This window comes from Esox lucius, chromosome 9 (genome assembly GCF_011004845.1).
Source record: "Esox lucius isolate fEsoLuc1 chromosome 9, fEsoLuc1.pri, whole genome shotgun sequence".
In the NCBI taxonomy this organism is placed as follows: domain Eukaryota; kingdom Metazoa; phylum Chordata; class Actinopteri; order Esociformes; family Esocidae; genus Esox; species Esox lucius.
In genome coordinates this window covers 7,058,281-7,084,145 of record NC_047577.1, presented here as the reverse complement: position 1 = coordinate 7,084,145, position 25,865 = coordinate 7,058,281, and the positions used below count along the sequence as shown (strand labels likewise).

The 25,865-nt window shown below is 39.0% G+C and overlaps 3 protein-coding genes across 4 annotated transcripts; 2 read left to right on the top strand and 1 right to left on the bottom strand.

Annotated features, from left to right (window-relative positions):
• Window positions 1-758: 758 nt before the first annotated feature.
• LOC105007472 (H-2 class II histocompatibility antigen, I-E alpha chain-like) lies at window positions 759-7,088 on the top strand. Its single transcript, XM_010866427.5, has 4 exons — window positions 759-1,166; window positions 1,395-1,634; window positions 4,869-5,150; window positions 5,235-7,088. The coding sequence occupies exons 1-4, from the start codon at window positions 1,112-1,114 to the stop codon at window positions 5,366-5,368; spliced, it is 711 nt and encodes a 236-aa protein (XP_010864729.3). The 5' UTR covers window positions 759-1,111; the 3' UTR covers window positions 5,369-7,088.
• Window positions 7,089-8,757: 1,669 nt separating this feature from the next.
• On the bottom strand, window positions 8,758-16,040 carry LOC105010382 (class II histocompatibility antigen, B-L beta chain-like). 2 transcript variants are annotated; one of them, XM_013135214.3, is made up of 5 exons: window positions 15,946-16,040; window positions 15,483-15,755; window positions 13,990-14,271; window positions 11,400-11,531; window positions 8,758-9,883 (listed from the first exon to the last, which is right to left on the bottom strand). In XM_013135214.3, the coding sequence occupies exons 1-5, from the start codon at window positions 16,004-16,006 to the stop codon at window positions 9,870-9,872; spliced, it is 762 nt and encodes a 253-aa protein (XP_012990668.2). In that variant the 5' UTR covers window positions 16,007-16,040; the 3' UTR covers window positions 8,758-9,869. The 2 variants fall into 2 exon arrangements, with proteins under 2 accessions (XP_012990668.2, XP_012990670.2); XM_013135216.3 differs by lacking the exons at window positions 15,483-15,755; window positions 15,946-16,040 and adding an exon at window positions 14,399-15,476.
• Window positions 16,041-17,876: 1,836 nt separating this feature from the next.
• LOC105012007 (H-2 class II histocompatibility antigen, A-Q alpha chain-like) lies at window positions 17,877-22,403 on the top strand. Its single transcript, XM_020049824.3, has 4 exons — window positions 17,877-17,975; window positions 18,229-18,468; window positions 21,212-21,493; window positions 21,578-22,403. Exons 1-4 carry the CDS (start codon window positions 17,921-17,923, stop codon window positions 21,709-21,711), a joined length of 711 nt encoding a protein of 236 aa, XP_019905383.2. The 5' UTR covers window positions 17,877-17,920; the 3' UTR covers window positions 21,712-22,403.
• Window positions 22,404-25,865: the final 3,462 nt, after the last annotated feature.

Sequence of the window (25,865 nt, the reverse complement as noted above, 5' to 3'; positions counted from 1 at the left end):
TAAATTGGACTTGATGTGCTAATTTTAATGTAACTGTAACTGTAATTTTAATGTAACAATGTTACTGTGTAAGCTTTACTTACCATCTAACAAGTCCTAGGTAGAAATGTTTTGGTCCAATCAGAAATGCCAGAAATCTCTATAGCAATTGCAGTATGAAATAATAATAACATAATATCATTACTTATATTAACAAGATAATTAAATTGCAAATTTCTTCTCAGGAATCACATATTAGCAAACACAAAAAGCAAATGGATGTTGATGGTAGAGTAGCTCTCGCTGAAGATATATCAGTTGGTTATTTCTTTATAGGTTTTATTATGTCTGAGCTATTGAGGATTTTTTACGGAAAAAAGCTTTATAAACTAGTAATAATGTCCAAAATTGGAAAACTTAAGGATGTTGATGTTAGACCAGCTCTCCCTGAAGCTATATCAGTTGGTTATTTCCATATAAGTTTCATTGGGTCCGAGCTATTGAACATAATTCATGAAAAACTGCTTTATAAACTAGCAATAATGTCCAAAATTGGAAAATTGGAAAACTAAAGGATGTTGATGGTAGAGCTCGTCTCCCTGAAGCTATATCAGTTGGTTACTTCCATATAAGTTTTATTGGGTCTGAGCTATTGAGCATAATTCATGAAAAATTGCTTTATAAACTAGTAATGAAAATTGGAAAACTAAAGGATGTTAATGCTCGAGCAGTTGTCCCTGAAGCTATATTGGTTGGTAATTGTAATACGAGCTATTGACATCTACATAAACAACTGACGTTTTCAGTAACATGTACACTTTTAAGACGGTGCCTTAACCCTCGCAAGGTAGTAAAGCAGTATTTCACGTTATTTTCGACTCTGTAAGATTAATATGAAATCGATATGGAAAATCAAGGAGTGTTGCTTGTTTGCTATCGCCAGCAGATTCAGACTAAGTAATTGCTGTCTTTCTGGCAGGTTTCGTTGTTGAGGTATTGACGATCAAACTCCCATTCTTGAATATAAAGCTAACTTCACCGCAGTCCTAGTTTCGTTTTTACTCACGTAGGCGGACCGCGGAAGTTATAACTTGACCAAACACAACAGTCAGAGAGAATTCACACTTTGACGATGTCTACTTTGCTTGCTATCCTGTATTTAGAGGTTATTTCAGCATATATACAAGGTAAGAATAGATTTGAATATGGCACTAATTTCAGATTACACAGGGTTATTTACCTGTGTAATCTGTAGCAAGGAACATAACGCATTTAATATAAATTTAGCCCGTACGGTGTTGAATTATTTTCACTGTTCAAAGATTTATTACAAGAAAAACAACGTCCTGGACAATTATGTTTGTGTTGCAGGTGTTCAATTGAAGGTTGATTAATTCCACCCTTTTCCTCCACAGCTCAACATGTATTCAATGTCATGGTATTACGTTCTGATACCGAGGGATTTGAAATGACAGGGGACGCCGACGGTGAAGAATGTTTCTACGTAGATGTAGACAATCAAAAAGTAGTGATTACAGCACCAGAATTCGGCGAACAAATAGAGTGTCCTATTTGTTTGAACGTAGCAGAACGTTATATCCCTGCGGGAAAAAAACATTTCAGTGACTTGGCTTTTGATACCCCAGAAGCTAAAGGTAAATTATTATTATTATTATTCATTTACTATTATTGTTTTGCAGGCTTGGGTCAAAATTAATATTTAAAAATGGTTCAGGCCTGTAGTCAAGGGCGGAAATCCCAGGGGGTCGGGGGGGTTAGGACCCCCCCATCTAAGGGTTGTCCCCCTTAAAAACAATGCTGTGTATTGTAAATAACAATGATATATACTTAAATTTGGACCCTTCTCCGCTACAGTGACGCTAGTTGTGGAATGTAGTAAGTAGGCGGTTCAAGGCTATTTTATTCACATGAAACATCGGATGAAGTTTTTCTTTTCTCAAATAGAAATGATGCTGAGTAATTAATAAATGAGTCATGACATAAGTTCGCTATGTTTAGTGTAATATAATGTAACGTTACCTAGCTTGTTGGATAGAAATGCACGTTATCTGTGAACTGATATTAGGGTTAATATTGAAGATCTACAGGTTGTGTTTTGCTCAATATGATGTTAAGTGGCTGATCAGTGGGTTTGCTGCTGTTAAACATACACTCACCTAAAGGATTATTAGGAACACCATACTAATACTGTGTTTGACCCCCTTTCACCTTCAGAACTGCCTTAATTCCCACGTGGCATTGATTCAACAAGGTGCTGAAAGCATTCTTTAGAAATGTTGGCCCATATTGATAGGATAGCATCTTGCAGTTGATGGAGATTTGTGGGATGCACATCCAGGCCACGAAGCTCCCGTTCCACCACATCCCAAAGATGCTCTATTGGGTTGAGATCTGGTGACTGTGGGGGCCATTTCAGTACAGTGAACTCATTGTCATGTTCAAGAAACCAATTTGAAATGATTCGAGCTTTGTGACATGGTGCATTATCCTGCTGGAAGTAGCCATCAGAGGATGGGTACATGGTGGTCATAAAGGGATGGACATGGTCAGAAACAATGCTCAGGTAGGCCGTGGCATTTAATCAATGCCCAATTGGCACTAAGGGGCCTAAAGTGTGCCAAGAAAACATCCCCCACACCATTTCACCACCATCACCAGCCTGCACAGTGGTAACAAGGCATGATGGATCCATGTTCTCATTCTGTTTATGCCAAATTCTGACTCTACCATCTGAATGTCTCAACAGAAATTGAGACTGATCAGACCAGGCAATATTCTTCCAGTCTTCAACTGTCCAATTTTGGTGAGCTTGTGCAAATTGTAGCCTCTTTTTCCTCTTTGTAGTGGAGATGAGTGGTACCCGGTGGGGTCTTCTGCTGTTGTAGCCCATCCGTCTCAAGGTTGTGCGTGTTGTGGCTTCACAAATGCTTTGCTGCATACCTCGGTTGTAACGAGTGGTTATTTCAGTCAAAGTTGCTCTTCTATCAGCTTGAATCAGTTGGCCCATTCTCCTCTGACCTCTAGCATCTACAAGGCATTTTCACCCACAAGACTGCCGCATATTGGATGTTTTTCCCTTTTCACACCATTCTTTGTAAACCCTAGAAATGTTTGTGCATGAAAATCCCAGTAACTGAGCAGATTGTGAAATACTCAGACCGGCCCGTCTGGCACCAAAAACCATGCCACGCTCAAAATTGCTTAAATCACCTTTCTTTCCCATTCTGACATTCAGTTTGGAGTTCAGGAGATTGTCTTGACCAGGACCACACCCCTAAATGCATTGAAACAACTGCCATGTGATTGGTTGATTAGATAATTGCTTTAATGAGAAATTGAACAGGTGTTCCTGATAATCCTTTAGGTGAGTGTATATTCTCTGTCCCAGACAAAACCTATTATTTATGTGGAGGACGCAAGATCATTTTATAATTATAATATGGCCGCGTGGTGAACCTATGAACCTTATTTAGGCCTATACTTAGACATCTGATGTTAAAGATTTGTGTTGAAGATATTTTGTTAAAGCATCAATTGTCAACCCTAGAATATCGCTGCAATATAGATATCGAGGTATTTGGTCAAGAATATTGTGATATCTGATTTTCTCCATATCGCCCAACCCTAGCTATTTGGTACTTTTGTTTAGTGCCTGTCCCATCAAGTTTGCTTTAAATTATTTTTTTATTTTTAATTTCTACTTCTAAAGCAGTGACTATAACCTAATACATGTATTTGTTACAAAAGCATTGTATTTATTTTATATGGGGACACTTTTTCAAAATAAGGCATTATGTTTAAAGTTATATTTGTGGCTTGATTGTAAACAACTTACAGAAGAATATTTTGGTCAATTTAGTCAGCTTTTCATTGAATCAAGAGAAACTCTGAAAAGAAGGATAATGGTACAGTCCCCATGCTAGCCTACACTAATGATAGTATTAAGGCTTTCCTCTGTGTACACATGTCCTCTACAAGTATAATTGTGGCTGTATTATTTGTGTCCCCTTCAAAAATTGGGGGGGGGGGGGGGGGGGGGGTCTCCGCTATGTGTACACGACATACAATTTGACATACACAGCATTTTGGAGAATTTCACATTTAAATGAATAATCATCTCTATTCATCTTCAATGCTGCACCATTTAAAGCTACAGTAAATGCTCAATGCTCATGAATTGCCTCACGCCACATGATTCCAGAACAAATTGCATGGAGAAGAGAGGATGAGGCCACAGACCCCTCCTCCTCTACCACAGACACCATATAGACCTAGCCCTCTAGACAAATGGCGGGATTGCTCTGCTAAAATAAACTCTCAGGGGTAACCCAATAGGAGCAGAGTTCCCCCTATGGTGTGGAGCTCCACAAAATGTTCACATTGGAAACAGATTTAATTGACAGTATACCGTCCAATCACCCTTGGACACAAACAACCCACCCAAAAGCTATTTTTACTATACAACCCTACCTGTTGCTCTTTGGCCTTTCAGGCTGGTTGTCTGTGACAACTGCACTCTGTGACAACTGCTGATGTAAAAACAGCTTTATAAAATAAATTGATTATACAACCCATTTCCAAAAAAGTTGGGATACTGTGTAAAATGCAAAGAAAAACAGAAAACAATTATGTGCAAATCATTTAAACCCTTTATTCAATAGAAAATAGTCAAAAACAACATATCCAATGTTGACTGCGACATTTTATTGTTTCTTGAAAAATGTATGTCCAGTTTGAATTAGATGCCAGCAACACATTTCAAAGAGAGCTGGTAAAATGAAACTTGCTGTTAGCTGTCAGACTGAACGCCAAAATGTAGTCACAGCTGATACCTTAATCACATTTCTTTGTTCATTTCCCAACCACAGTTCCCCCTGATGTCATGCTGTATCCCAAGGAAGAGGTGAAGCAGGGAGTAAACAACTCTCTTGTCTGTTTCGTCAATAATTTCTTTCCTCCACCTGTTCAAGTCAAATGGACAAAGAATGATGTGAATATCACAAAGGGAGTGAAAGCAAGTCATTATTTATTCAATAATGACATCACCTTCTACCATTTCTCCACTCTGACCTTTGACCCAGAAGAGGGGGACATCTACACCTGTACTGTGGAGCACCCAGCCCTGGATGAACCTGTAACCAGGAAATGGGGTGATTAAATGTTTCTCTATGTGTTACATTTTGAATGAAATCTTTGGAAAATAATAAATGACAGAAATACATGTCTTCCTACAGAGTTTGAGGTGCCCCCTGGTCCCAGTCTGGATCCTGTTGTGTTCTGTGGACTGGGTCTCACTCTGGGGATTCTGGGACTTGGTACTGGAATGTTCTTTTGTGTCAAAGGAAAGCAGCTTACAAATGTACTATAATGTTTTCCTCATGCATGTTTTTAGCATGTTTTAGGCCATTCACATGGGAGACGGTGTGAACTGCACTCAATGCAAGGTCAGGGAAATGATAGTCAAGGTACATAAAACAGATTTCTACTGACTTTAGCTAGCAGCAATACCAGCCCTTATTCAATAACTAGTGTGGCTAGGTATTTACTTGCAATTCCACATGCTGATTTCCCCCTAGTCACGTGACTTGTTAGTAAGGTCCTGGTATTCATTCACTGTAGTGAATGAATACAGTTTATTCTCCATTTATTCATAGAATGACTGTAACACACTGCAATCAGATTAGTTGCGGTTTGGGAAGTTAGCGACATGAGAAGTCAAACCTAAAATAATTTCTACTTTATTTTTGGCCAGTGTGCGCTGCTTGGCTAGGTGCAGTCCTTTAGGAAAGCCCAGCTACATCCTTTTTTGGAACTAATGAATTTCTCCAATACAATGGCGTTCTTCACAGATCATGCAGGTGCCCCTTTAGATCTAATGTCCAACTTTTGATTAATGTCATCATCCGGACAGTTGCTTTGGTCAAATGTTATTTGTGTACATTAGATGGATGTGTACAACCCAAAGTATTAGATGGATGTGTACAACCCAAAGTATTAGATGGATGTTAACAACCCAAAGTATTAGATGGATGTGTACAACCCAAAGTATTAGATGGATGTGTACAACCCAATGTTTTAGATGGATGTGTACAACCCAAAGTATTAGATGGATGTTAACAACCCAAAGTATTAGATGGATGTGTACAACCCAAAGTATTAGATGGATGTGTACAACCCAATGTTTTAGATGGATGTGTACAACCCAATGTTTTAGATGGATGTGTACAACCCAATGTTTTAGATGGATGTGTACAAATGTATTGCAGTGAAAGTTTGTGCACAACACATGAGGTCTCAGTTGGAAAAAGCTGTCAGGGTCTGTAGAACATGCCCAACGGTGCAAATCTGGGAGCTGAAATTGTAATGTATAAATATTCAAATGTATATTTCAGGTATTTACATTAGGTGTATGTTTGCAACAATATTTTCTTTTTGATACTGAACTGAATTATTGATAAAGATGTTTTGCTTCATCTTTGCAAAGACTTGTATAGTGGATCATGGCATGGTACTCATTAGCAAAATGTTTGAATGTTTTGCCCAATGTTTTAGATGGATGTGTACAACCCAATGTATTGCATGTATTTTTGATATCAACAATTCAATTTTTGATTGGAATTGTTGATACTGAATTGAATTATTGATATCATGAATTTGAATTGTTGAAACTTTATTTTTCAATATTGATATTTTTTTATAAAAGCATATATTTTAAATTTTTATGCTATTGTTTTTTATATACTTGAATAGTATTGATGTTATTTTTTTATATGCTAATTAACATCCTGTGCGTGGGAGTACATGTGCAGGCTCCTTCATTCTCAAAATAATGTTCTCAAAACAACTTCATCATTACAACAAGAGCACTGTGTGTGTTGTTTGTGTGTCTGTGTGGGGGTGTAATATAAAGTTCAGGGTTTATTTATCAAATGTACTGAATAACATGAGTTGCACACTAAGAAAGTTTGACCTGGGTATAGTGTCTTTCATCACATCAAGCACAGTGTCCATGGTTCATGATGAATGCACGTTCTCTGGCAGCAACATGCTCTTGTAGCTCGATGGCACCGAAATAAAAAATAAAAGTTGTTCACATTATTATATTCTTATTTTTTATAAATACATATTTTATAAAACAATAGTTGCTATATTTTTATGTTTCTGTGTTTGTCGTTGTGCCACACAGGTTACTTGGCAGTATAGAAGTATGTGCCCCCCCCATTTAGTTTCCCCTTAAACACTGCAAATTATATATGAATTAGATAAAAATGCCCCCTCAGTCATTTCATCCTGGACCCGGCCCTGAGATAAATGATCGATTGTGCATAAAGAAAATGCTCAAACCGATAATCATTAGGGAATGATAACACATAAAAGCGGGGTCTGATCACTCTCTCCCAACAGATTTCTGCAGAGTATTTGTGCTTCAATATCAACTGGCTCTTCGAGAAAAGGACACGCTCTGTCTGACACATTCAGATGCAGGTTTTAGTTAAAGATTAGGACAAACTCAGGGTTAGTTGAATAAAACCTGCTAGTGAGCAGGTTAGCTTCACGGAGTTTGTTGTCATAGTAACTGACTCAGAGAAACGCTGAATTGGCTCTTTGAAATCGTAAACCCAGAGTTTCCATCAACTCTGAGTGAACGAACTCTAGGTTTTCACTAAACCCGCTTTCTGAAATACACCCATACAGAATGCCTTTAGCCACCTGGTGCTTTTATTGTTTTATAATGAACACAACAGAAAATAATAATCCAGGAAATAATTTTTTGTATTTTTTATAGTGGATGTGTTTTGTTTCTTCTAAGAGTAGCACATGAATATACAGAGTGAAGAACGCAATGAACAGTTATGAATAGAAATAAAAGCAAACCAAAAAAGTACATTTGGGGTTAAAGAATTGACGTCAATATATATCGGATACAGACAAACCTTACTAGATTGACCTATGTTTTAGTAATGGGATTTGGTTCTGTTTTATTTTTCACAAAACATAACCCAACCTAGCAAATGAGCTTTGAACTGAGCATTAAATTGCAGTATGATTGCAGTAATGATATTCAACAGGGTTTATATTATGGTAAGAGTGTTAGATACAATGAACATCAAATGTTCAAAACATTTCACATTAGCTTATGATAATATTATTCAAAAAGGAGCCATTCAGAATACATTTAGCCAGCTTGTGCTTCAAATTTTTGACTTTTAGCCAGCTTTTGCTATTAAGTCTGTCACTAGTCCACTGACCGTGCGCTGGCACAACTCCTGGACAATAACGTTAGAGTATTTGTCAGCAAAAATAACTACAAAAGTTAACGACAAAAATGTGCAATAATACATTTTCTTTCATGTTCATAATATATAAAAAGTTATTTAGCCAGTGCTTCATCAGCCATGACTGTATGTCATCAAACCTACAAGGCTCTGAAGGTAAACGGTTCTGCACAGGTGAAGGCCGATCAGTGTTTCTTATTTTTACATAGCTGGCTAGCTAGTTATTGTTTAAAAAATAATACACAGTAATATATGCTTTCAGCAAGTCAACTAATGATCGTTGACACAAGGCCCAAAGGCTGGGTTACTTGCCTGAATGGATGGCAAGTTAAAACCACCTCTCAGATTTCCAGTTTACCACAATATCTGTATGAAACGGACATGCAGCATAAATTGGTGCAAACTGTTAGTCTTAGATTTTGTTTCGCTATCAAACACCCTTCATTTTGAATAGACTGACATCTTTGCTTGCAGTGCTTCCTTTTTTGGCTTTTAAAACCTTTTAGATTGTGATACTAGTTTCTTTATTTGCAGCTTTCTTCTGGATGGAAGAAAGCAGCACAGCTTTCTTCCATCCAATTTCTACATAGCTAGTAGTTAAGCTCCTATGACTCACTGTCGGTTCATTACCTTCTACTACAAAGATGTCAGTCTATTCTGCCGTCCAACTTCAAGTTTCAAGTGTAAAACAAAGAAGCACTGCCAGCTAAGGGGGCAGCCTAGTCAAAATGAAGGATGGTGGACAACAAAATTGTTTCAAACTACATTTTTTGTTCTCAAAATATTTTTGGGAATAAAAAACAATGTTTTGCATTCAATTACAAAACATTTGATTGCAAAAACATTTGTTTTACTCTTCATTTTTGCTTTCAGAACAATTATTTTTGCTTGAAAAGAAATCAGTTCTTTTACATTGCTGTAATACCACGTGATTGATGACGTCCGAAGCATTGTCTGATCACGTGCTTTTTCCAAAGGCTCTTGTAAAATGCAGGCTTCTATGGTTTATTATAGCTACTGTTTAGTGTTGTTTAAGTAATTTGTTTTATGTAGTGTCTTATGACACTTATGACACTCTTGCCTTATAATACAAAACATTAGAATGGATGCACAGTTGAAAAATGTTAGCTGGAAAGGCAAGAAGAATGTGGGATATGAACCTTCGCAAAATGCACATTGAACCACAGGTTATTGTGGCAAATTTGTCTTCAAAGACATTAAATGTGACATTTATTCCTGACCAGCAGGTGTCACCACTGTGCAGTGAGTTCAAAATCCTCGAGACAATGGACTGTTTTTCGGGCCAATTCAATGAAAGCCTCGAATGCTTCAGAAATCCTTGATTTCCAGTCGCTAGGTTCAGTGTTAGAATCCCTCCCGCAAACGGTCAACAAACCAAGGCTTTAATGCCGAGCATTCAGTTTCCCCATGGAGGGCAGTGCTCAGCCGACCTGTTTCCTCTAGACACTGTTAATCTCTTAATTCTGTTAAATTCATTTTCTCCTCCGTCCCGACAGGTCCTTCATTCTGCCTCCTCCTTTCTGCCTCCTTGTTGGCATCTGACTTCTGTTGTTTTCACTCCACCTCCCTTAGTTATGGCCTGTTGTCTGCGAATGTAGAGAGAAAGGCAATCAGTGGGGCTTTCTTTAGACCGACTGTCATACCAGTCCCTGACAGTAGATGTCGCCCTGGAACACAGAGTTCAGGCAGGGTGCACAGGCATGCTTGTTGATCCACCACATAATGTTATAACATTTTGGGTGTTTTCTCAATTAACAGGTACAATACATCCAGAGATGGGCAAAGATATCAAAATGTAATATAAAATAAGAGACACTTAAAATTAAGGTATTTGTTATAAAAATAAACTACAAAATACAAATATTAAATATAAAAAATACTTTTACAAGGGAGCATGAAATCACTAACCTTCAATCTATGGTCCTATTTGATCTATCCCTTCACCAGTACAGTGACTCAGTTGATTCCATCTATCAGCCTATTTGATCTATCCCTTCACCAGGACACTGACTCAGTTGATTCCATCTATCAGCCTATTTGATCTATCCCTTCACCAGTATACTGACTCAGTTGATTCCATCTATCAGTCTATTTGATCTATCTCTTCACCAGTACAGTGACTCAGTTGATTCCATCTATCAGTCTATTTGATCTATCCCTTCATCAGTACACTGACTCAGTTGATTCCATCTATCAGCCTATATGATCTATCCCTTCATCAGTACACTGACTCAGTTGATTCCATCTATCAGCCTATTTGATCTATCCCTTCACCAGTATACTGACTCAGTTGATTCCATCTATCAGCCTATTTGATCTATCCCTTCACCAGTACAGTGACTCAGTTGATTCCATCTATCAGTCTATTTGATCTATCCCTTCACCAGTACACTGGCTCAGTTGATTCCTAGCTTTTTGATTCCTAGGGTACCTACATTACCGTTCAAAATGTGAGCGTCAATATCAACATGGGCATAAAGCAAGCAACATTCCTGTGTTCCAATGGCACATTGTGTTTGTTTATCCAAGTTTATAATTTCAAAATTCTATGTGCTCATGAGAAAATCATTTTGCGATTATATTAGCACAGTTGAAAACTGTGGTACTGATTTAAAGGAGCAATAAATCCGGCAATCTCTAGACTAGTTCAGTATCTTCAGCATAAGCAATTGTGGGTTCGATTACTGGCTCAAATCTTCTTACAATCCGTTTTAAAATAATTGACCACCATTTATTGGCCATCTCAGTGTCCAAACTTTAATGCCTTTAAAAAGAGAAACAGTAGTTTGAATTGAATAAAAAGGCTTTGTACCATTTTCTTGGATAAGATACTGAAAACAAGGACGTCAATACGTTTGGGAAAGATTCACTTGAATATTTAATGAAGTAAAATATATTCCACATATTTCAAATTATATTATATCTCATTAAATCTCATTATATGTTGTTTAACGTAAACAGCCTATTTTTGCTTTATGAAGGATGTCAATAATTTTGAAGGTGACTTTACGTTTCACACTGATTAGCTATAATATTGTATAAATGATTGTGTGTTTTGCTCCCAGTTAACTATATTATCTATTATGATGTTTTTCAACTTACAATGATGACCAGTAGCTTTCAATCTGCAGTAGTAGTAGTAGATGAGCCCAGCAGCAGCAAAGACCAGTCCCAGAACCAGGCCGGATGCCCCCATAGCTATCTTACTCCTCCCAGACCCAGGCAGTGGCTCGTCTAGGATGAGATGTTGTTGGTAAATGAGGTTACACTTTAGTTGGATAAATTACCATCTGTAGATGATCTGCAAATGTTCATACTACTGACAAATTATCAAAACCAGAGTACATGCTTGCTAAGGTAAAGGTTAGGTTGAGAATCAGTGTAAAGGTTAGGTTGAGAATCAGTGTAAAGGTTAGGTTGAGAATCAGTGTAAAGGTTAGGTTGAGCATCAGTGTAAAGGTTAGGTTGAGCATCAGTGTAAAGATTAGGTTGAGAATCAGTCTAAAGGTTAGGTTGAGAATCTTAGAATTTCTTACACAACATTCACTTTAAAGTGAGTAATCTAATAGACCAATAAAAGGTTACAAAGATAAAAACTAGACATGTTAAAATCATATAGAAAGTTGAATAACACAAAAAAGTAACCTCTAAAATTATTTCTACACTCGAGCAGAATTGTATATTTGAGCTATATTATATAGCTCATATTATGAGCTATATTATGAGCTATATTATGAGCTAAAATGTACTTTTCCAAGATAGATTTTTCTAAAATTAGCAGATGGTCTTATCCAGAGCAACTAATTAGGTGGGACAACTTTGCAACTCAGTAGTAAGTACAGTACATCCTGCTCAATGAATTAAATATCGGAGTAGATAAAGTAGATGGAGTTATGTTAGAAACTGGACCTGAAACAAAGATGTAGACTAAGTCAGGGTAGAGGTTTTCATCTGTTCTTCATTCAGATGCATGCATGCCTGAATAATGATGCCCTGATTCTTCTTGTTTCTCTCTTATACATGAAAGTGTGTGAAGAGTGTGTTTGTGTGTGTGTGTAAGTCAGTACTCTGCACTAACAGTGAACATGCCATTCATTGTGTTGTGTTTTGCCACGAGTCTCTTAGATGTTCTCTCTTTAACAACAGTTTACCAGAAGTTGAACATAACCTCTTATAAAACACTGATACACGAAAATGTGAAGTGTGGCAGAATAAAGAGCTTGGGTTGGGACGAAAGGTTTGAGCATCGCCTGAAGGTAGGGAGGGGAAGCTCCCGCTGCTCTGTAGGAAAACACGCTGGTTTTGTAGCGGATGCAAGCTTTAACTAGAAGACAGAGGAGTAGGAAGAGGAGCGGGGTGACCTTGGGAGAACTTGAAGGGTTTTTTGGAAGATATCGGAGGCCCTACCAGGAGGGAATTGCAGTAGTTTTGGGCATGAGATGACAACAAACTTGAAGAGTATCTGTTCTGCTCCCTGTGTGAGGCTGTACTCTGTGAATACTGTAAAGCAGGACCAAGTCACCCAGGGGCGCCATATAGGGGGGAAAAGTTAGGACAATTCCAAGGGCCCATGACTGACAGGGGCCCCAAAAAAATAACTGCTGCGCAGAGGGGCCCCAATTAGATTTTTTTTTGTCTTGGGGCACAAAATTCCTGCCGGCCCCCCTGAAGTCACCACCTTCATGCATGATGAGAACAACGATGTGGTCTTGGCTTCTTTCATGTCAAAGATCTTTGCACTCTGGGAGACTGTGGAGTAGGCATGATATTACAAGCCTGAGACTCGTGTTTTCAGAGGACCCGTCTAGCCTGGTTTGAAATCCAGTTCTCTGACCAAATGCAAAATGTCAAATCTGGGGCCAGACACAATTCTGATGGTATCTTTGGGTTTTGCTCAAGGTTCAGTTCTTGAGATCATCCTAACACTCAGTGTATTTGAATAAGGGTGTGATTGCTGCCATTAACTCTTTCATCTACTTTCTTTTAGCCTAAAACACTATCCTGGCCCTTCACTGAATACTTTGCTATCCACCATATAACATAGCTTTAATAACATCCAACATGTCTTCTTTGACCTTTATCAACTCCTAAACAATAAAAAAAAGGAAATACATTATTTTCCCATGTCACCCAGCTTCAGTCCAATGTTTATTACGGATTTGGTTCCTTGTTCTGAATCATTCAATCACGCTGCAATACACGGCTTGGCCCCAGAAAAACGTGCACATTCTAACATTTCATTGGACCGTCTTTGGCTTTGATTATGGCCAGCATTCGCCGTGGCTTCGTTTCAACAACTTTATGCAACGTCACAACATTTATTTCCTATTCCAATTGAATAGCCTACATATAAATAAATACAATGTTTTGTAGGTACCTCTAGGTAATGTATTTTTTTAAGGATGTTTAACACAATAAGTTAAATGCCTGTGCTATTGATGGCGCTGCCTGGCTGCTGCACCATTTTAAGGCATCTTTCTTATTCTTCTTATCTTTGGGATCTGAACGGGCATGGGACTGTTTTTCGGGTTTCTTTCTACCTTACAGAACATTTAATTTTTTTCAGATGCATTCAAAATGGGTCTAACATTTTTCATTGTAATTTTGCGGGTGGGGTGGGAAAGACGTTGGTGAACTGATACAACTTCTTGGACTTGTGAGGACCTCTATAAGACAGCTTTAGGAGCCTTACCCCAGTGGAGGATCATGGGCTCGATGAGGCTGGCGTGTTTCAACATGCAGGAGATCTTCTCTCCTGGTGTGGGCGTGAACTCCAGGTAGGAGTGGATCTGGTAGTACCAGTCACCATTCGCCAGCTCCTCTGTGGAAGTCATGTTCATGGGCACTTCCTGTCCGTCCCTGAACCAGGTCACTCTGATTTTTCTGGGGTAGAACTTGTAGGCGCTGCACTTTAGCATGATGCGGTGTCTGTCACTGGGGTGCTTCTCGGTCCTTAGACGTGCGTACGGCTTAACTAATAAGGGAAAAAGTGAAGTCATTCAAAACAAAATAGTTTTCAGTTTTCTACAGCTTTACAATTTCTCATCTACCAAGGCATGTGTTATACATACAGGTTTTACATTGTGAATCTCGATACTTACCGTAGATGTATTCGCTGTGCATGTTGGGTAATGTGTATGACCGAGAGCGTTCCGATGTACAGCATCCATATTAGGAACATTATCATTCCTCCAGAAACTCTTTTCATCCTCCTACTCAGTCATCACCCCTCCCCCAGTCAAATGTCACCCCTCCTCTGGTCAAGTATCCGTTCGTTTGTTTTTTTTCTGAACAAACGAAATGCTCATTATTTTGTTGTCCTAAGTAAACGAACAAACTAATAATACCCGGACCTAGCTTAAATTTTTTGCGACCTATTGAGCGTTTAATGTCTGAATATCTGTCATATACCGAAGTAAAATTACCTTTACCACGGTAACATAAAAACACGTTCACAATATATATGGTTTCTACTCACTATACCGCAGTTTGAGTTTTAGTTCCTCGCAGAAATTAACGACACAGGGTGGTCTGCAATAAACTTTTTAGCCCAGTCTTGCGAGGCCACACCTCAAATCTTGTCCGGCATCCTTTTAGTGAAAAGCTAGACCTATATTTATTGATTGAAGAAGCCTGGTTGAAGAGGCTACATCTAGCCTAATATTTCCCGTCTTGTGCCTGTCTGCTTAGCACTGCTTGGCCTCGCGTGTTCTCACTCAGCTACACAGGACAGGCTACGGGTTCCGTAATGCGCGCATAGCCTAATATTCCCTGTCGTATGTATAAGATTAACTATTGTGTAGTCTCGATCCTTGCCAGTGAACAAACAGAATACCCACATTAATGTGACTGTTTATTTAATCAGAGTAACCAAAAGAAAAGTGAACTCATGAGGAAAATGCTGGATCAAATAATAATTTTGGCTGACATTGTACACCAAAGATCGGTTCTACAAATTAGACATCCCAAACCAAGATCAGCTGAAGCGATTGGAGGATTCCTTTCACTGGCCGATTGATCGGTGCATTTCAGCCTTCTAGACTGCTGTTAATTACTAATTCTGTATCAGGTCCTATAGCACAATATTTTCAACGCAATAAAACACTAACAATTTCAACAATTACTAACTTAAGCATTTTTTCATCTTTCACTAGGCTACTGACTTCTATTCATGGATATGCTTACCCGTTTTAAGTAGTACAGCATTGTATCCAAGTTGACCATAATCTTTGCAGTAATAATCAAGTCGACGCCTCTTATTCTCCAGACTCGCTGGATCGTAGTTTAATATCCTTGCTTTATCTATCCCATTTGGAGTGTATCCAGTGAATCTATCAAGGGTGCTGTTGTATTCAAAAGACTTCACTCGGTTTGCATAGATTCTGTAGACAAACTCAACATCTAGTGGATCTTCCCCACGGAAATAACAAAGGTTCTGGATGGTGATAAAGTGTCCATCTAAAGACAAAAACAAACATGATTGTCCTTGATCAAATAGAACGTGTGTGTACTTGCACTACCAGTTCTAAATTGTTACACATATTATTTTTTCTACAGTGAGTATATGGAGTACCAAAAATAGATTCTTATAAATGTCATTGAATGTTTAGCAGTTCAAAAGCTCTACTTACATATAAATTCTACTTACCAGTTTGTATGAAGAATGATAACAAACACACGAACAACAAGTAACACTGCAAGCTAGCCATCGTAACTACAGAAGGTTCCACAGAGAAAACAGAAAACAACATCTAACAATTATTCATGGTAGGCATGGCTTCTTTAGAGTGTCATCTGTTGCTAAGTGCTTTGACTTTTCTGCTGTGTGAAAGACAGCGCCATGTCAATCCACCAGTATGTACATTCTTTGCATGTGTATATGTACAGCATGTATTTATGTATATACAGTAATGTGCAAAAGCCACTCATAAAAAAACACTAATTTTATTATTTTTTGAGAATATACAATGAACTACACTGCTCAAACAAAATAAGGGAACACCTGAATTAATTCATTATTTAAAAATCATACAAAGAGATTTTCGGGATTTTTGTTTTAGATTCCGTCTCTCACCGTTGAAGTGTACCTCTGATAAAAATTGCAGACCTCTACATGCTTTGTAAGCGGGAAAACCTGCAAAATCGGCAGTGAATCAAGTACTTGTTCTCCCCACTGTAGACTGCACAAATATACAAGGCAACTGTCAAATAAAAACCATAGTCAACAAATATGTGCATACAGTTTCAAAAACATATCTTAAAATCCCCAAACAAATAATACATTTTTAACAAAGGATGATAAGCAAATTAATGCAAGATTATATTTGTATGTTCAAATATGTTTTTGTGAATGTCACAGCATTTGTCATCTGCATTTTATAGATTTGTGACTAGTATTACATTTGTGAGTGGCCTAAAATATTTGTGAGTTTCAATAAATATTTGTGAGTTTCATTTTACTTATTTCTGGTAATACTTAGTCTCCAGAAACCATACATGTTTAAAAACATACTTTGAATGTAACAAAGCTCATAATTACTTGAATCAATAAAGCTTTGGGTAAAGTATGATTAATGTTTACACATATTATAGTTTAGTAGCATTTTAGGCTATATGGTGTTAATTTTTACAGCAAAGCATAGTATGGACTTTTATTTTGACACGAGGTGAACAACCGTGGTATCATTTCAAAATCGAAAGCCAACAAAACGAATGTGTTAATGTCCAAATACTTTGAGTTCTTGGCAGTTGGTAGGCTCAACTTTTGAATATGCTGAATGTATGCAAGTAGTTTGTCAAGCAGACTCAAGCAAATTCTTTGTGTAACGGCCTCACTTCACCCATCTGTGAAAAACAGAAATGTGAAGCTTACAATCTAGAACACTTATTTTTATACCACAATGTTCAGTAGGGTGTACCTGCTTGTTTGCTAAATTGTTAGATATATAGTTTTTCTATCTGAGGCAAGGTTGACCCTTTTTGAGGGAGCATAAGATCACATGATTAGGCTGTGGGATTACTGAAAAGTATATCTTGAAAGATTACATTCAGATTCAAGTCACTTGTTCAGGTCATTTGTTTGACCACACTGTTAACATATAAAAGTTTTCTAAATATTCAAATAATGGCATGTATACTGCTTCACCTGTTTGATAAAAAAATATACACTATTTAGAAAAAAAACAATAACAGATGTTTGTATAACTTTAAAATATATTCACACACAGTCTCTTCAAATGTCCTTTGGGGCAGTCAAGGCTGAAGCACCGGTTTAACTAGCTAATCTATGTCTTGTTCCAACAGTACAGAAAACAGTACAACTGTCTAGGGTTGACTTGGTCTGTGGAGGTCAAGTCTACTAACTAGTCTATAATGTCTGTAAACAAATTGGATCTGAACAGGTGGACAGTTTTGGACGCTACAGCAAGTGTTCTCATGTTGTTAAATGTAATGGTAATCTGTGGTGTGATATGACTATCAATAATAAAAATATTGACTTCCTAGTCTGTCTAAAAATCCTGATTTTCTTGTTTGCCTTGATGCAACAGGTAAAAGAATCAAGAGGGAGGAGGAGGAAGTTATAACTTCATACCCAAACACAACAGTGAATTCACACTTTGACGATGTGTACTGTGTTTGTTATCCTGCATTTAGGGGTCATTTCAGCACTAGTCCAAGGTAAGAACAGGTTGGAATAAGGCACTAATTTCAGATTATACAGGGTTCCTTACAATGTAGTCTAAAATAACACATTTATTATACACTTAATCAGTACGGTGTGTAATTGAAATACTTGTTTGCAGAACATCTTTGGTATGAATGTTTTTACTGTTCAAAGATTTATAACAAGAAAAACAACTTCCTGGACAATTATGTTTGTGTTGCAGGAGTTCAATTGAATGTTGATTAATTTCACCCTTTTTCTCCACAGCTCAACATGTATTCAATGTCATGGTATTACGTTCTGAAACCGAGGAATTTGAAATGACAGCGTGCGCAGATGGTGAAGAATACCTCTACGTAGATTTAGACAATCAAAAAGTAGTGATAACAGCACCTGAATTCAGCAAACAAATAGAGTGTCCTGTTTGTTTGAACGTAGCAGAAGGTTATATCCCTGTGGGAAAAAAACATTTCAGTGACTTGGCTTTTGATAGCCCAGAAGCTAAAGGTAAATTATTATTATTCATTTACTATTATTGTTTTGCAGCTCTGCGTTCAAATACCTATTTGTAAATGTTCAGTATGCTTTGAGTATTAAAATCAGCAGCCCTGGAGTACCAGGAGAGGTTTGCATGTTTGTTTGTTTTTCCCCTTATTGTTCAATTGTGTGGCCTTATGTTATAAAATGATTGTGTAAATGCGTTCATTTATTTGAACAAAACATTTCTCAATACACTTACAAATGCAGTCCACAATATTTGGCCAGGGGTTGTAAAAATGGCACTGTGAAGCAATACAGTTGTGTAGTATATCATGCAGCTTTCAGCTCTAGGCCATTTATGTGTGCCCCTGACTGAGGCCACAAACAGCCGAACAGTAAGTCGTCCAGGTAAGCCAGCAGTCTGACTCCTTTCCAACGTGGAGGTTCTAGCGTTGCTCCAAGCTGATTGCCGGAGTGTACCTGAACTGGGTTCTCTTGAACTCAAAACGCCACCGTCTGAAAGGAGAAGCAGAAAAACTTTCTGTGACGCGGAACCACCAGCACATGAAAGCATGCATCCTCTTTATCATCCTTTGGGACAAAATCATTTGTCTAAATGCGTCTTAACAAACATTTTGTGACAATCATCCGGCCATGGGACTATGCTCCGGTTGAGGAGGCGTAAGTCATCACCAGGGAATTAGGTGCACATTACGACTGTAAGGACAGCACCAGAAGCCACCGAAGCCGCGGGCAGACAGACAGAAGGGTCGACTGTAACCATGGGTTACAAAAGACTCAAACCAGCGCTGTTTTCAGTGGGCTGTACACCAGTCATCAGAGGAGCAGGTGTAGCGGTTACAACTGTAATCTCGTGATTCTCTGACATCGGGGACACACCAGCAGCAGCACATCGACTACAATCACCAGAAACAGACATCCCATCCGCTAGCCTTGCCGCCGGACACAACAAGCCAGCCACAATTCTGTTTCCTGGCCAAAGAAACTCGACACCTCAGACTAGACACCACACACCTCATTGGTGTGGAACTGCTGTTCTCTCCCTCTCCACCAGACATCCTCCTCTTTACATTCCTGGGAACCCACAGAACAGGCAACTGCTGGGCAGAAGCACATCCAAGCACTGTCAGGGTCAGAGCCCCAGTGGTGTGAACAAGAGCTGTGGTTGGAGTCGCAGAGTGGAGCGGAAGGAGGGGCAGGCTTCTCCACCTCCGAGAAAGTTGTCCAGAAAGTTGTCCGCAAGTGGCGTTGTACCACCGCTAAGCTCGCCATGACACGGCCTGTGCACAGAGCTGATGCTTGAGTCAGCGGTAAAACAGCGGTCCTGGCATCTCCTCAATCTCCTCAGAAGGGAGAGAGGAGTGGCCAGTGGAGAGAAAAGATAAGGATGCCACCAGCAGGGCCACATGTATGGCTTGGACGCCCAGAACAGTAGACTTGTCAGTTCTTTGGCGCTGGAGCAACGGTTTCTTAGCTGAAGACCAATCACTGTCTCAAGGCCCCAGGTACAGAGCCAGCGGGGCTAACCAAGGGGTTCCCTCGGACACAACCCACTCTGCCCTCTGGTGAACCACAGAAGCATTTCACTGGAACACCTGGAAGGGGGGAACCATGAGCCCTCGACCTAGCCCTCATAGCAGAGGCTAGGGGCACCTTCACCGCCTGTGGGTGGGCATGAATGGCCTCACGCCACATGATTCCAGGAGAAAATTGCAACGGAGTGAAAACTGGTGCATGGAGAAGAGAGGATGAGGCCACAGACCCCTCATCCTCTACCACAGACACTGTATGGACCTGGCCCTCAAGATGTTCCAAAGGTGCCAAAATGGCTGCCGGATAGCTGACCAGATATAAGAGAATAAAAACCCGATGAGCCTTCTCCAGTCTTCTCCTTCCTCCCAAACAAATGCCGTCATTAGACTGTTCACCCACAGAGACCTCAGGTTTGTAGCCATAAGAGAGAGCACCTTCTCAGCTGGCGACGCACCACAGATAAAACAGACGGAACCTTCCGGGACACGGCGTGGCAGACCATAGTGTTCGTGGGTCTCGCCGCAGAGCACGAAACACACAAGGGCTGGAAATAGAAAATTCCATTCACGTTCTTCTTTCTTCAAAAACGGAATCTTCATAACAACAGAGTTGGCTTACATTAAAGATAGGACAAATGGCGGGATTGCTCTGCTAAAATAAACGCTCAGGGGTAAGCCAATAGGAGCAGAGTTCCCCCTATGGTGTGGAGCTCCACAAAATGTTCACACTGGAGACAGATTTAATTGACAGTATACCACCCAATCACTCTTGGACTCAAACAACCCACCCAAAAGCTATTTTTACTATACAACCCTACCTGTTGCTCTTTGGCCTTTCAGGCTGGTTGTCTGTGACAACTGCACTCTGTGACAACTGCTGATGTAAAAACAGCTTTATAAAATACATTTGATTATATAACCCATTTCCAAAAAAGTTGGGATACTGTGTAAAATGCAAAGAAAAACCGAATACAATGTTGTGTAAGTCATTAAAACCCTTTATTCAATAGAAAATAGTCAAAAACAACATATCAAATGTTGACAGAGACATTTTATTGTTTCTTGAAAAAAGTATGTCCACTTTGAATTAGATGCCAGCAACACATTTCAAAGAGAGCTGGTAAAATGAAACTTGCTGTTAGCTGTCAGACTGAACGCCAAAATGTAGTCACAGCTGATACCTTAATCACATTTCTTGGTTCATTTCCCAACCACAGTTCCCCCTGATGTCATGCTGTATCCCAAGGAAGAGGTGAAGCAGGGAGTAAACAACTATCTTGTCTGCTACATCAATAATTTTTTTCCTCCACCTGTTCAAGTCAAATGGACAAAGAATGATGTGAAGATCACAAAGGGAGTGAAAGCAAGTCATTATTTATTCAATAATGACATCACCTTCTACCATTTCTCCACTCTGACCTTTGACCCAGAAGATGGGGACATCTACACCTGTACTGTGGAGCACCCAGCCTTGGATGAACCTGTAACCAGGAAATGGGGTGATTAATTGTTTCTCTATGTGTTACATTTTACATGAAATCTTTGGAAAATAATGAATGACAGAAATACATGTCTCCCTACAGAGTTTGAGGTGCCCCCTGGTCCCAGTCTGGATCCTGTTGTGTTCTGTGGACTGGGTCTCACTCTGGGGATCCTGGGAATCGCTACTGGAATGTTCTTTTGTGTCAAAGGAATGCAGCTTACAAATGTACTATGATGTTTTTCTCATGCATGTTTTTAGCATGTTATAGGCCATTCACATGGGAGACGGTGTGAACTGCACTCAATGCAAGGTCAGGGAAATGATAGTCAAGGTACATGAAACAGATTTCTACTGACTTTAGCTAGCAGCAATACCAGCCCTTATTCAATAACTAGTGTGGCTAGGTATTTACTTGCAATTCCACATGCTGTTTTTCCTCTAGTCACGTGACTTGTTAGTAAGATCCTGGTATTCATTCACTGTAGTGAATAAATACAGTTTATTCTCCATTTATTCATAGAATGACTGTAACACGCTGCAATCAGATTAGTTGCACTTTGGGAAGTTAGCGACATCAGAAGTCAAACCTCAAATAGTTTGAACTTTTAGGGCAGCAACTCAGCTATATTTTTGGCTAGTGTGGGCTGCTTGGCTAGGTGCAGTCGTTTAGGAAAGTGCAGCTACATCCTTTATTGGAACTAATGAATTTCTCCAATGCAATGCCGTTCTTCACAGATCATACAGGTGCCCCTTTAGATCTAATGTCCAACTTTTGATTTAAGTCATTGTAAGGGGCACTTATTGTAATGTACAGTGAAGTGCTGCCTTTCTAAGGAACTTTTCAAAAGAGGAGAGAAATAAAAGTACCAAATAGTTTACTCAGAACATATAGCCTGTGTTTATTAAACATAAATTATTAAACAGTATGACCTTGTTTCTCTTTTCTTTCGCAATGTCCTTTTAGTTTTCAGCCCTCTTCTTACACATAAGTTGAGAAAAAAACAAAAAATAAAATGACCTCAGAGCTCTGATGAAATAACCCCAAAACAATAACCCAAAGTCCATCTATCCGGGTAGTATGTTTTTTTTTTATGTGGTGAAATCTCGCGCTTTTCTTTACGATGCAATGAAGAAATGGTGAGTAGAAGCCGTCCGTGTTGCAGGCAAGATGATCATTCACGCCCTCGACTGCTCTGCTTCACGTCTCAAATAGCGAAACCTTCCAATGGAACTCTCTCTCGAATCATGCATAAAAAAAACAACCTGCAGGGCAATATTCAATTACTCTCTCAATAACTTTAGCAGATCTTGAAATATAAATCTTATTCATAATCCGTAGTAGCTTAAATTCTTGTTTTCAATTTTTGCATTCAGTACATAAATGAAACTCAAACACTAGCATGTCACGTAGTAACACAGCTTCAACATGGCATGGAATACCACTTCAAATCATTAAACTCTTGTTCAACTCCGATTGTTTTTTTTTTGTTGTTTTTTTTACTTATGTAGTACACATGTCAGCAAAACATTTTCACACAATGCATTAAACAACTTGATTTACAGCAAAGAAAATAGGGTTAAGTCCATGTGCTTAACTCAGAAAAACCCATCTATCACGCTATGTTGGCTAGTAGCACAAATAACCAACACGTGTACAACTCTCACCGGAGAAAAACAATACAACTAAGTAAACTCCTTGTCGTAATTTCGATCCTTTGTTCTGCTATTCCTTCATTAGAAGTAGGTTTGGTGGGGAAAAACTTTAACCAGATCTTAATTGTTAAATATATTTTTTACTTTTTTTACTCTAAATATAGCTTCAGCTCGCTATCGTTCTGCTGTTCTCGATTTTTCTCCTTCTCTCTCTAAGAATCAGTGTAGCAGTTTCCCCTCTATGCAGCGCCACCACTGCCCCCTACTGGGCAAAATATGGTTTGCAGAGAAAACCTAACAACAAGTAATAAAGGAATGAAATATTAACTAGAAATAACCTAATCCTGTTTGTAGGCTAATTTCGAGTGGGTTACATCATCATCCCGACAGTTGCTCTGGTCAAACGTTATTTCAGAGATTCACAAGACTGGCTTTACGATCATGCAATACAGAGTGTCCTTAAAGGGATTTGGAGTTTGTTTCTCAACTTTGGTCCATATCAGTTATAACCGTTGTTCCATGGAAATACCCTTCATTCAATCATTAAGTTGAGCAGCATCTTTTCCCCAGACTGGTTAAGTCGAGCCAGCTTGTGGTGGTCACATCACATTATCCTGACTTGTAGATGTTTTGCTTCATCCTTGCAAAGACTTGTATAGTGGATCATGGCATGGTACTCATTAATTATTATGTGTACAGTATGTTTGGTATTGGTTTGAATGTTTTGCCCAATGTTTTAGATGGATGTGTACAACCCAATGTATTAGATGGATGTGTACAAATGTATTGCAGTGAAAGTTTGTGCACAACACATGAGGTCTCGTGCAACAATTGGATAAAGCTGAAGGGGTTGAAGCTCTACATGGCCTTGACAACAAGAATTGCATTTTTGATAGTATTTATTTATATGCTAGCACTAGGGGGCGGTATTGTAGCGACATGCAGGCTGTTGCTCATAAAGGAGACATTGGGGGTATTTCAGAAAGCAGGACCAACATAGTTTAAACCACAACTCAGGGTTGACTGACTCTGAGCTGTCAAACGGTTTCAGAACAGGTGGTAACAGTTAGTTCAGTCAACCATGAGTAAAGCACGTGCATGAGGAGATAAAAAGCCCTCATCAATGGAACGCAGATAAGATGATTCATCATGGCAACAGGAGAAAAAGGTCTCGAACCCCATACTTCTCCCCAGTGGAGTTTGAGTTTATATTCAAGAAAAAAGCAATACAGTAGCAGCAGCAAAATAACAAACTAGCGTGCCAGACAGTTGCTGACCGAGACAATGTGTATCAATTGGAAAAAAAGGAAAGACATCTTGAGTGTTCCACTCATTAAACCTTTATATAATGTGGGTGTGGGTGTGTTTGTGTGTGTGGCTGTAATATCAAGTTCAGAGCTTATTTATCAGATGCACCGAATAACATGAGTCATTCTGAACAGTGAAGTTCTTGTGACATGGCACATGACATCTACGAAGTAAGAAATATATAAAGTAAACATATAGCAATAATATACATAACAATGTAAAGTAGCAGCAATTTTAAAGAGATTATGATGGGGAATAGGAACAATATGGGTAGAAGTATTGAATATTATAGACACACATGAGTATACATGCAAAGGAAAATTCTAATGTACCTGAAAATACATCAGATCATGTGGGTTGTTCATGTGTGATCAGTATGATTATACACTAAACAAAATTATAAATGCAACACTTTTGTCTTTGCCCCTATTTATCATGAGCTGAACACAAAGACTTTCTCTATCTGTGTTAGTGAGCACTTCTTTGCCAAGATTATCAATCCACCTCACAGGTGTGGAATATCAAGATGCTGATTAGACAGCATGATTATTGCACAGGTGTGCCTTAGGCTGACCACAATAAAAGGCCACTCTAAAATGTGCAGTAAAAATACAATTCTTTGGCCTACCTGCACATTGATGCTGTGGAAAGATAATCTTCATTTACTGAAGGAGCTGTGATAGAAGTATGAGTGCCATCTATGCTGCCAATCACACCTGGAAACCCTAAAATATTAACTGATTAGTGCTTCAAGTCTCAAAGCTTCATACTAAATAAACTGATTACTGTTTATCTACATTTCTGTGGAATCCTTTTTTTATGAGTCTTGTGGGTCTGTGACTTGGGAACACTACATAAAGGTACAGCAAACGTTTCAGTGCAAGAATCACATCTCTGACAGACCAACAGATGGTTGCCTTGGAAATGTGCTCAGTGTCACCGGTGTTATCCAGAGAACTGCAACACAAAACATTTGTCCTGAACTGAGAGCACGTCCACCTTGTATCACAGGAATGATATGAGGGCTGAGAATATTGTTCAGTCAGGCCCGGATCCACAGGGGGGCAAAGCTGGGCACTGGCCCAGAGATTGAATCTGTGCCCCCCTGTTTTGTTTCCTCTTAAACGCTGCAAATGATATATGAATTAGATATGGCCGTCCACTGATGAAAAATGCTCCCTTAGTCATTTCATCCTGGAGCCGGTTCTGAGACAAAATGATCGATTGTGCCGAAAAACGCTATCGCTCAAACAGATAATCATTAGGGAAGGATAAAACATCCAAGCGGGGTCTGATCACTCTCTCCCGACAGATTTCTGCAGAGTATTTGTGCATCAATATCAACTGGCTCTTCGGGAAAAGGACACGCCCTGTCTGACACATTCAGATGGCAGGTTTCAGTTAAAGAATAGGACAAACTCAGGGTT

Bases quoted from the DNA above. Each gene is read 5' to 3' on its own strand.
- LOC105007472 (XM_010866427.5), top strand. From the start codon at position 1,112: ATGTCTACTTTGCTTGCTATCCTGTATTTAGAGGTTATTTCAGCATAT. The intron at 1,635-4,868 runs GTAAATTATTAT...TCCCAACCACAG, and splicing joins TGATACCCCAGAAGCTAAAG to TTCCCCCTGATGTCATGCTG. The intron at 5,151-5,234 runs GTGATTAAATGT...GTCTTCCTACAG, and splicing joins ACCTGTAACCAGGAAATGGG to AGTTTGAGGTGCCCCCTGGT.
- LOC105010382 (XM_013135214.3), bottom strand. From the start codon at position 16,006: ATGGCTAGCTTGCAGTGTTACTTGTTGTTCGTGTGTTTGTTATCATTC. The intron at 15,756-15,945 runs GTAAGTAGAATT...TTTTGTCTTTAG, and splicing joins ATCATTCTTCATACAAACTG to ATGGACACTTTATCACCATC. The intron at 11,532-13,989 runs GTAAGGCTCCTA...ATCTCATCCTAG, and splicing joins GCCCATGATCCTCCACTGGG to ACGAGCCACTGCCTGGGTCT.
- LOC105012007 (XM_020049824.3), top strand. From the start codon at position 17,921: ATGTGTACTGTGTTTGTTATCCTGCATTTAGGGGTCATTTCAGCACTA. The intron at 17,976-18,228 runs GTAAGAACAGGT...TTTTCTCCACAG, and splicing joins CATTTCAGCACTAGTCCAAG to CTCAACATGTATTCAATGTC. The intron at 21,494-21,577 runs GTGATTAATTGT...GTCTCCCTACAG, and splicing joins ACCTGTAACCAGGAAATGGG to AGTTTGAGGTGCCCCCTGGT.